Source organism: Pecten maximus, chromosome 1, assembly GCF_902652985.1.
Source record: "Pecten maximus chromosome 1, xPecMax1.1, whole genome shotgun sequence".
Taxonomy (NCBI): domain Eukaryota; kingdom Metazoa; phylum Mollusca; class Bivalvia; order Pectinida; family Pectinidae; genus Pecten; species Pecten maximus.
The window spans coordinates 18,986,453-18,998,753 of NC_047015.1; the positions used below are offsets into that span (position 1 = coordinate 18,986,453).

The 12,301-nt window shown below is 38.1% G+C and overlaps 1 protein-coding gene across 1 annotated transcript in view; it reads left to right on the top strand.

Annotated features, from left to right (window-relative positions):
* The window catches only part of LOC117327015 (sodium-dependent proline transporter-like), a 41,540-nt gene that overhangs the window by 27,938 nt on the left and 1,301 nt on the right, over positions 1-12,301 (top strand). The window contains exons 6-13 of the mRNA XM_033883827.1: positions 103-237; positions 437-540; positions 902-1,026; positions 6,719-6,831; positions 7,540-7,668; positions 7,979-8,078; positions 11,647-11,747; positions 11,951-12,121. Coding sequence (XP_033739718.1) covers positions 103-237; positions 437-540; positions 902-1,026; positions 6,719-6,831; positions 7,540-7,668; positions 7,979-8,078; positions 11,647-11,747; positions 11,951-12,121 — 978 coding nt within the window. The remainder of the gene's footprint in view (positions 1-102; positions 238-436; positions 541-901; positions 1,027-6,718; positions 6,832-7,539; positions 7,669-7,978; positions 8,079-11,646; positions 11,748-11,950; positions 12,122-12,301) is intronic.

Below are 12,301 nucleotides of genomic sequence, written 5' to 3' on the forward strand. Positions count from 1 at the left end.
TCTATCATTACATTACAGGTGGTGTATGTGACCTAGGTTGTATCTATCATTACATTACAGGTGGGGTATATGACCTAGGTTGTATGTGTCATTACATTACAGGTGGTGTATGTGACAGCAACGCTCCCATACGTCCTTCTCACTGTCATCCTCGTCCGCAGTCTCACGCTTCCAGGATCAGTTGATGGTGTCATATTCTTTCTCAAACCAGACTTCCCATCACTTCTCAATTCCCAGGTACATAATGTAAACACTGATATAAACAGGTGCTCCCGAGCAATAAAAGGTGCATATAGTGTACTCTTTTAAAGTTACTGAAAGAAATGAACACGTTATTGCATTATCTGTAGTCTGAGTTGAAAATAATAAAAATATTTCTTTTGACCCTCGTGAGATGAACTGTTTCGGATGTAACAATTCCATTTTACCCATGTAGGTATGGATACAGGCGGCTATACAAGTGTTCTATTCCATGGGTATTGGTTGGGGTATCCACATCACCTTATCCAGCTTTAATAAATTCAACAATAATTGCTACAGGTAAGTTTTATTCTTTCTAAATAGATATCGCAATGCAGAACATCACACAATGGCTAGGAATTGATGCTAATGTGGTACAATGTACGATCTTGCCTGTTCCGTTTTATCTTAAATATCGCATGCTACCGATTTCTTAATGTGATTTAGTGTCAAACTATTTTCTATATTAGATTCTGATCAACTTTACTTTTGTCTACAATGTAAGTATTTAGATGACGCCGACCCTTCCGGAACTTAGAATTACAGTTTCATATCGATTAGACATTGGCATTTTTCGTTTGTTTTTATGTTGACGTCGAACATTATCGTGCTGACATTACGGTAGCTAGCTTTTATGTTACCAATACACATTAATTAACAGGGACGCCTTCATGCTGACGTTAGCCGGAGAAGGGACGAGCGTTTTTGCAGGATTGGTCGTTTTTTCAGCACTAGGATTCATGGCACACTCGGCTAACATGCCCGTTGCAGATATTGTTAAATCTGGTAAGAAATATAACCTCTCAAATTGACCGATCACAAATTCAATGTTTTGGATTAAAGGATTCGTTTATATTACTTATCAATCATCATTATTTTTCTCTTTTTTTTCATACAAAAATATTTTGGACAGAGAAGTAATCCTACTTAGCAACAAAGCGGTATGAGTACATTAATGAGTACAGTTATTACGTGTACGTTATAATGAATACGGTGTCGTACGTGTACGTTGTAATGAGTACAGTGACGTACGTGTACGTTATAATGAGTACAGTGATGTACGAGTACGTTATGATGAGTACAGTGATGTAGTGTATGTTATAATGAGTACACTTATGTACGTGTACGTTATGATGAGTAAAGTGATGTATATGTACGTTATAATGAGTACAGTGATGTATATGTACGTTATAATGAGTACAGTGAGGTACGAGAACGTTATGATGAGTAAAGTGATGTATGTGTACGTTATAATGAGTACAGTGGTGTACGTGTACGTTATAATGAGTACAGTGGTGTACGTTATGATGAGTACAGTGATGTACGTGTACGTTATAATGAGTACAGTGGTGTACGTTATGATGAGTACAGTGATGTACGTGTACGTTATAAAGGGTACAGTTATGTACGTGTACGTTATAATGAGTACAGTGCTGTACATGTACGTTATGATGAGTACAGTGATGTATGTGTACGTTATGATGAGTACAGTTATGTACGTGTACGTTATAATGAGTACAGTGATGTACGTGTACGTTATGATGAGTACAGTGATGTAGTGTATGTTATAATGAGTACAGTGATGTACGTGTACGTTATGATGAGTACAGTGTTGTACGTGTATGTTATAATGAGTATAGTGCTGTACATGTACGTTATGATGAGTACAGTGATGTACGTGTACGTTATAATGGGTACAGTGATGTATGTTACGTTATAATGAGTACAGTGCTGTACATGTACGTTATGATGAGTACAGTGATGTACGTGTACGTTATAATGAGTACAGTGATGTATGTGTACGTTATGAGTACAGTGATGTACGTGTACGTTATGATGAGTACAGTGATGTATGTGTACGTTATGATGAGTACAGTGATTTACGTGTACGTTATGATGAGTACAGTGATGTAGTGTATGTTGTGATGAGTACAGTAATGTACGTGTACGTTATAATGAGTACAGTGATGTACGTGTACGTTATGATGAGTACAGTGATGTACGTGTACGTTGTAATGAGTACAGTGATGTAGTGTACGTTATAATGAGTACAGTGATGTAATACCTGTACGTTATGATGAGTACAGTTATGTACGTGTACGTTATGATGAGTACAGTTATGTACGTGTACGTTATGATGGGTACAGTGATGTATGTGTACGTTATGAGTATAGTGATGTATGTGTACGTTATAATGGGTACAGTGATGTACGTGTACGTTATGAGTACAGTTATGTACGTGTACGTTATAATGGGTACAGTGATGTACGTGTACGTTATGATGAGTACAGTGATGTACGTGTACGTCATGAGTATAGTGGTGTATGTGTACGTTATAATGGGTACAGTGATGTATGTGTACGTCATGAGTATAGTGGTGTACGTGTACGTTATAATGGGTACAGTGATGTACGTGTACGTCATGAGTACAGTTATGTACGTGTACGTTATAATGGGTACAGTGATGTACGTGTACGTCATGAGTACAGTGATGTACGTGTACGTAATGAGTATAGTGGTGTACGTGTACGTTATGAGTATAGTGATGTACGTGTACGTTATAATGAGTACAGTGATGTAGTGTACGTTATGAGTACAGTGATGTACGTGTACGTTATGAGTATAGTGGTGTATGTGTACGTTATAATGAGTACAGTGATGTACGTGTACGTTATAATGAGTAAAGTGATGTATGTGTACGTTATGAGTACAGTGATGTATGTGTACGTTATGAGTACAGTGATGTACGTGTACGTTATAATGAGTACAGTGATGTACGTGTACGTTATGATGAGTATAGTGATGTAGTGTACATTATAATGAGTACAGTTATGTACGTGTACGTTATAATGAGTATAGTGATGTACGTGTACGTTATGAGTATAGTGGTGTACGTGTACGTTATAATGAGTACAGTGATGTACGTGTACGTTATAATGAGTAAAGTGATGTATGTGTACGTTATGAGTACAGTGATGTATGTGTACGTTATGAGTACAGTGATGTACGTGTACGTTATAATGGGTACAGTGATGTACGTATACGTTATGATGAGTACAGTGATGTACGAATACGTTATGAGTACAGTGCTGTACGTGTACGTTATGATGAGTACAGTGATGTACATGTACGTTATGAGTACAGTGCTGTACGTGTACGTTATAATGAGTACAGTGGTGTACGTTATGATGAGTACAGTGATGTACGTGTACGTTATAATGAGTACAGTGGTGTACGTTATGATGAGTACAGTGATGTACGTGTACGTTATAAAGGGTACAGTTATGTACGTGTACGTTATAATGAGTACAGTGCTGTACATGTACGTTATGATGAGTACAGTGATGTATGTGTACGTTATGATGAGTACAGTTATGTACGTGTACGTTATAATGAGTACAGTGATGTACGTGTACGTTATGATGAGTACAGTGATGTAGTGTATGTTATAATGAGTACAGTGATGTACGTGTACGTTATGATGAGTACAGTGTTGTACGTGTATGTTATAATGAGTATAGTGCTGTACATGTACGTTATGATGAGTACAGTGATGTACGTGTACGTTATAATGGGTACAGTGATGTATGTTACGTTATAATGAGTACAGTGCTGTACATGTACGTTATGATGAGTACAGTGATGTACGTGTACGTTATAATGAGTACAGTGATGTACGTGTACGTTATGAGTACAGTGATGTACGTGTACGTTATGATGAGTACAGTGATGTACGTGTACGTTATGATGAGTACAGTGATGTACGTGTACGTTATGATGAGTACAGTGATGTAGTGTATGTTATGATGAGTACAGTGATGTACGTGTACGTTATAATGAGTACAGTGATGTACGTGTACGTTATGATGAGTACAGTGATGTACGTGTACGTTATAATGAGTACAGTGATGTAGTGTACGTTATAATGAGTACAGTGATGTAATACCTGTACGTTATGATGAGTACAGTTATGTACGTGTACGTTATGATGAGTACAGTTATGTACGTGTACGTTATGATGGGTACAGTGATGTATGTGTACGTTATGAGTATAGTGATGTATGTGTACGTTATAATGGGTACAGTGATGTACGTGTACGTTATGAGTACAGTTATGTACGTGTACGTTATAATGGGTACAGTGATGTACGTGTACGTTATGATGAGTACAGTGATGTACGTGTACGTCATGAGTATAGTGGTGTATGTGTACGTTATAATGGGTACAGTGATGTATGTGTACGTCATGAGTATAGTGGTGTACGTGTACGTTATAATGGGTACAGTGATGTACGTGTACGTCATGAGTACAGTTATGTACGTGTACGTTATAATGGGTACAGTGATGTACGTGTACGTCATGAGTACAGTGATGTACGTGTACGTAATGAGTATAGTGGTGTACGTGTACGTTATGAGTATAGTGATGTACGTGTACGTTATAATGAGTACAGTGATGTAGTGTACGTTATGAGTACAGTGATGTACGTGTACGTTATGAGTATAGTGGTGTATGTGTACGTTATAATGAGTACAGTGATGTACGTGTACGTTATAATGAGTAAAGTGATGTATGTGTACGTTATGAGTACAGTGATGTATGTGTACGTTATGAGTACAGTGATGTACGTGTACGTTATAATGAGTACAGTGATGTACGTGTACGTTATGATGAGTATAGTGATGTAGTGTACATTATAATGAGTACAGTTATGTACGTGTACGTTATAATGAGTATAGTGATGTACGTGTACGTTATGAGTATAGTGGTGTACGTGTACGTTATAATGAGTACAGTGATGTACGTGTACGTTATAATGAGTAAAGTGATGTATGTGTACGTTATGAGTACAGTGATGTATGTGTACGTTATGAGTACAGTGATGTACGTGTACGTTATAATGGGTACAGTGATGTACGTATACGTTATGATGAGTACAGTGATGTACGAATACGTTATGAGTACAGTGCTGTACGTGTACGTTATGATGAGTACAGTGATGTACATGTACGTTATGAGTACAGTGCTGTACGTGTACGTTATGATGAGTACAGTGATGTACGTGTACGTTATGATGGGTACAGTGATGTACGTGTACGTTATGAGTATAGTGATGTGTACGTTATAATGAGTACAGTGATGTACGTGTACGTTATGAGTATAGTGGTGTACGTGTACGTTATGAGTATAGTGATGTACGTGTACGTTATGAGTATAGTGATGTACGTGTACGTTATAATGAGTACAGTGATGTAGTGTACGTTATGAGTACAGTGATGTACGTGTACGTTATGAGTATAGTGGTGTACGTGTACGTTATAATGAGTACAGTGATGTACGTGTACGTTATAATGAGTACAGTGATGTACGTGTACGTTATAATGGGTACAGTGATGTATGTGTACGTTATGAGTATAGTGATGTATGTGTACGTTATAATGAGTACAGTGATGTATGTGTACGTTATGATGAGTATAGTGATGTACGTGTACGTTATGATGAGTACAGTTATGTACGTGTACGTTATGATGAAAACAGTTATGTTCGTGTACGTTATGATGGGTACAGTGATGTATGTGTACGTTATGAGTATAGTGATGTATGTGTACGTTATAATGAGTACAGTGATGTACGTGTACGTTATGATGAGTATAGTGATGTAGTGTACGTTATAATAAGTATAGTGATGTAGTGTACGTTATAATGAGTATAGTGATGTACGTGTACGTTATAATGAGTACAGTGATGTACGTGTACGTCATGAGTACAGTGCTGTACGTGTACGTTATAATGAGTACAGTGATGTACGTGTACGTTATAATGAGTACAGTGATGTACGAGTACGTTATATGATGAGTACAGTGATGTACGTGTACGTTATAATGAGTACAGTGATGTACGTGTACGTTATGATGTGTACAGTTATGTACGTGTACGTTATGATGAAGAGAGTGACGTACGTGTACGTTATAATGAGTACAGTGATGTACGTGTACGTTATAATGAGTACAGTGGTATACGTGTACGTTATAATGAATACAGTGTTGTACGTGTACGTTATAATGAGTAAAGTGCTGTACGTGTACGTTATGATGAGTACAGTGATGTACGTGTACGTTATAATGAGTATAGTGACGTACGTGTACGTTATGATGAGTACAGTGTTGTACGTGTACGTTATGATGAGTACAGTGATGTACGTGTACGTTATAATGAGTACAGTGATGTATGTGTACGTTATGAGTATAGTGATGTATGTGTACGTTATAATGAGTACAGTGATGTATGTGTACGTTATGAGTACAGTGATGTACGTGTACGTTATGATGAGTACAGTGATGTACGTGTACGTTATGATGAGTACAGTGATGTACGTGTACGTTATGATGAGTACAGTGTTGTACGCGTACGTTATCATGAGTACAGTGATGTACGTGTATGTTATGATTAATACAGTGATGTACGTGTACGTTACAGGTCCCGGTCTTGGTTTCATCGCCTACCCTCAGGCCCTGGCACAGATGCCCTATTCTAACATATGGGCAGTTTTATTCTTCCTTGCCCTTTTCACTGTTGGTCTTGATAGCCAGGTAAGTGTATTATCCAAATTATTAACTTTACACATATGCTGTGGTAAATCAGGAATCATTGTTGCTGGTTTTGCCACTTCCATTGACAATGCAGCTGTGCACAAACATGTATACACGATCATAAGTACTGAGATTTATCTCAAGAATCATCAACATATCGTCAAAGAAATAGTTGAGAATACGTTTGCACCTGAAAGCCTCTCTACTGTTTTGTTGATAAATATAAAACTTTATCAAGTTAAATTTCATAATCCCTTATGGCTTGATGTTCATTTAATTCCTGTCAAATCTGCTCAGTTACGTCAACAATTCATAAGTAATGTATGTAATAAGCATCTCAAATAGAACGTAAACCAACCCTGCGTGCGCCGAGTTACATCCTCCTTTGATCACCACCAACCATTCTTCATAACAAACCGATTTTGCGCACGGATGCATGACGCATTCGTCGCGGCTCATTTACATGTAGAGAGTGGAGCACCGCTTTAGAGATTCCCCGTAATCAGTCGGTAGTTCACCGGTTTTATTTTACTCAACTTTATTCGATATTATAGAATAATTCTTGAAGATATCAACTGTATTGATATGTTATTGTAAGCTATTGGACTCGGTATTTAACAATATATCATTTAGCCCTTAACCGCGTAATTGTTACAATAGGCGACACTAAGAGTAAGCTGTTATAGAGTTATTGTCTCATTTCCCCAGTTTGCATTCACGGAAACAGTGAGTGTGTATCTTGAGGCGTCTTTTCCTCGCCTTGGCTCTAGAAGGGCCCTGTTCAGAGCTCTCCTGGCTGCTTTCGGGTTCTTCGCCAGTCTGGTGTTTTGTACTAGGGTAAGTATTTATAAATCAGCGGTCTACATTATCATTAAACCAATGTTATAATTTTGATAAAATGTGAAAATGTTTTTTTAGTTGGATATTTTTCACTAAGTTTTCATAAGATAATTATACTGAATCGTTAAATTCTGAGACCAGTACTTATTTATTAGTATTTCATTTTAATATACCGTTACGCTAATCTCCTTTTTTATAAAGTTAATTTGCTATGCATTTTTATCGGATTTTCATTTGCTTCGATACGCAACAACCTGACAATATACATGTACTTGCATACCTGACACCTCTTTTCTCAACCAACCAGGGAGGAGTATACCTGTTCCAGTTAATCGACTGGTACTGCGCCGCTTTTTCGCCGATATTGTTTACACTGCTAACGTGTGTCACAGTCAGTTGGGTGTATGGTAATGAGCTATTGGCAATAGTCTGCGAGGGCATACACACACGTTCAACTGGCCGCAACGCGTCTTTCTTTCGCCGCCATTCTCTTAATGATATGGTATGATCTTAAACAAGTGAACGTTGATGTATTCTCAGACAGACTATTGCCATTTTTACGGAGTGTGTAAACTTGTAACCATGTTGAAGTGCGCACACGAACCTGTCGGGAACATAAATTGCTAGACTGGATTGCCTGCCGCCGTTTGGCTTTGCTTCGAAAATACAACGACAGGTCAGGGCTACCGATCCTACCATTTTGAAAAGATAGTATTTGCTACCGGTATATACCTTGCAAAGATGACGTCTGTAGTCTCTACGATCGTGTACATGTATGTAATATATGCAATAATAAACGATTGTTGAAGTTAGGCAGCACAAAAACTACGATATCCAAAGCCCGTTTTCTGGCATGGTAAAGAAATAAAACGTATTCTAGTTATTTTCAAATACGTGAAAACATGCTTTGTAATGCTTTATTATAAAAAAAAATATAATATATTGAATCAAAAGGAACGATTCGTTGATTCAATTGTCCTGATTACTCTGACCTTTCTTTGTATCAACGAGCACAGTCTCGCGGACAAAACTTGTTCTAAGGTAGATAATCCAGTCTTCTGTTTTGTTAACTTGTCACCACTCCGTAGAGTAGAAAAAGGGGAATTCGGGAACAGATCTCGAAAGAAAATGCGATAATCCCATATCACGGACAGGAACGTTCTGGGACCAGGACTGGGACATATTGTTTAAATCCGTATTCATGGCGCAGCGTGGACACAGGATATTCGTAACTCTTAATTATTTCGTGACACGAACTCGAGACGTCGGGGAACGGAGCTCAGAAACATTTCGCGAAACTCATACCCCTATCGAAGCATGAACGTAGGATAATCAAAAACGGTGCTCCTGACCACGTTGTGTAAACTTGTATCCGTGTCATGACGTGGCCTCAAGGCATTCGGAAATGAATATCGGGGACATGTCGTGTTTAGTCCTAACCATATATGTCGGTACGTGCACTCGGAAGGACCACTTTGTATTCTAACCTTGTGCACGTTTGACGAACAGCGAGAAAAGGGCTTTAAACAAACGCATTGCATCAAATCATAGTAATGACAAATGAGGTTTGGTTTTTTTGTTGTTTAACGTCCTATTAACAGCCAGGGTCATTTAAGGACGTGCCGAGTTTTGGAGGTCGAGGAAAGCCAGAGTACACGGAGAAAAACCACCGGCCTACGGTCAGTACCTGGCAACTGTCCCACGTAGGTTTCGAACTCGCAACCCAGATGTATTCATGTCGTAGCGGACGCGGGACGTTCGGACCTCAGTTGGTATAGCATGTAAATTATATGGTCATTCTGTAGTGTGAACGCGAAATATGCTAACTACGTGCATGCGCGGATATCGGACTTTCGGCTAGGAAACACTGGATCGAATTTAACAGAAAACAACAATTTGACATTGGTTTTTACATTAACATAAATACCTGTACTACTTAACCTTATAATACAGACATTATATCCTCATCTGATCAGCCAAGACGCTGCTTGAATTACACGTGTTAAAATCACTTTAGTCTGTTACTAAACAATAACAATAAGAGTATATAAAGATAATAACCTATGAAAAAAATTCACATTGTCTACAATTTGACTTTTTTATCAACTTATTCAATTGTTCACGTGTAATTTAGCCGACATTCAGGTGAGGGTAACCTTGTATATAGTAGAAGTTTGATACACACGTAATCGCCTATGGTTCGGCCTTGGAAGAAATGTCAGTCCCGTGTCAGTAGGATACTTAGTACCACTTAAATGTAATATTATGTAGCATTGATACCATATTAATAGTTGATTGAGTAATACCCTTATTTGGTCATGATGGGTCGTGATCCCCAGAAAAATGACGTTGTCAATGGTACAATTAACTTAACGACGTTGAATCCATTACTGGTCTGAAGTTTCCTTCGAAATATATTTTGCAATATTCTAAGTGTAAACTGAACAAATACACGCAATAATGAACCTGGTGTGTGGTAAAGGCTCCGGCCGTGTTCTATTGGTAAATATAATATATCCTACTCTATTTGACTTAATTTGATCGATACACTGTTATTTCTTCCTAATCCGATAAACCTTCCTTTTTTGTACCTTAAACCTTAAATGATATAATTCTCTTCAAAATGAATAAGAAAAAAAATGTTTCTGCATTTGTATATTGATGCGATATCTATATCCGTGACGTCACAAAGCTAAAAGATCTAAATGACTTTTTGAAAATCTTGAACTGTTTTCTTGGCAAAGAAAATATTCATGAACATCTTGTTTTGATGATGACAATACCTGTTTTCCCCTAATTGATCGTCATGCTCATATATTGAATGAATTAATGATGAAATCCTTGCGGAGATGACGCTAAGTGTAACAGTATGAAGTATACAGATTGAGTACTTTTGAAGTTTCGTCTTTCGCTTAAGCAAAACAAACTGAGCCTTGAGAGCCTCATACGTCTGGGATTTCCGGGATTTCAACAAAAGTGTAATAGTGTTTTTTCCTGTTTTTCATTTTAAAGACGTGTTTGTTCATGTCGCAAGTTGAACCCGACATGAAAAGCACCATTACTCTGAATTCCATTTAATATGTAACTCGAAAAGGGGTAATAACGAAATATTTTTATCAGGGCTATTGAAGGTAAATTGTCCGTGTCTGTAACCGAGACACTAATCCATATATTCCGGAAATTATAGACAACCGAATGGAAATTTCCTTACATATAAAATAAAACAGCTTCTCATATGCCATTTGAAAAGTCATTTTGAGGTGATTGGAAAGTTCCAAATAAACCTGTTCATGCTGCTTCAGCTGAAAAGGCGTGTGGCTTCATGCGCTATTGTCACTTATTGTATATGGTTTCGCGCTCCGTTAAGTTGTAGAATTTGGCTGTATATTGGTCTATGGAATCACACTCTTCAAAATGCTATCGTATCTGTATCTTATCACTAATCATCGAAATCTGAACACGAGATTCACTAGTGATCTGCTTGGTGCCATGCGTGTGAACTTCTCCAATCACCTGAGCATGTATCTTTGTGTCGTTATACCTGGTAGTATCTTGTTGGATACATTTTTAAATGATAAGGATAACTGTTACCTTATAATAGGGCTCTCGCTAATTAGTAATTTTTGTGATCCAATGTAGAGAAGTCACATTTCTATGCTTTAAACGCATTACCATATCGAGGGAACTAATTAATATACATTGCACTGTCGTGAAGGAAGACCCAAGCTCCACGTAAGTATAATCCATTAATCCGTAGGTAAACATGATAGACACCCTGTCTTAAAGTACCACTTGGTAACTGCTATATACTCTGACATGTAGCACTGTACCGCGTGAGCATTGTGTAGTGTCATGTGCAATGTTCCATAACGTGTTCACGGTCACTACATCTTGCTAATGTACATTGGTATTATACCAAATTATCACCGAGTGTCATGTTACGACGAATTAATTGTGGTTCCTTTCATTATTCAGGTGCAGAACGTTTCTGTCGCGACATTGAAATGATGATTGGGCGAACAGTACCTTTCTATATCCGGTTCTGCTGGTGCTTTATGTCGCCGATTCTCTCCGCCGTAAGTAACTGTTCTGAAATGTGTTTACCGTGTACTTCCTTATTTCTATCCTGTCTGCCATGCGACGTTAATGTTTGCACTCCTTCCTGTCTATCTTCTCTGTCACGTGACGTAACGTTTATAATTCCTGACGCCCTACCTCTGTGTCATTTGTAGACACTGAGTGCACCTTCGATTTCAAAACTTGTATTTTGTATATGCAGGTGCTGTTGGTGACGTCACTAGTGACGTATGTACCCCCGACTTATGGAGATTATGAGTACCCGTGGTATGCAGCAACCGTGGGTTGGATGTTTGCCTGTTCATCGCTCATTCCCCTGGTAGTGGTTGGCATATTGGTGGTCTGGAAATCGCCTGGAGATAGCCTATATCAAGTGAGAATCGACATAAACATGTTACATGTAGGATCCGCATCCGAAATTGATGTTAAGTCAGAACATATCCGGGAATCGACATTCCCCTTACTAGTCTGCAATGTTCTTGACGAGCGTTTCAAAACTGTTAGGGTCCCAAGTAGTGAACTTTTCGATGATCATATAACTTTTTTCCCGGAA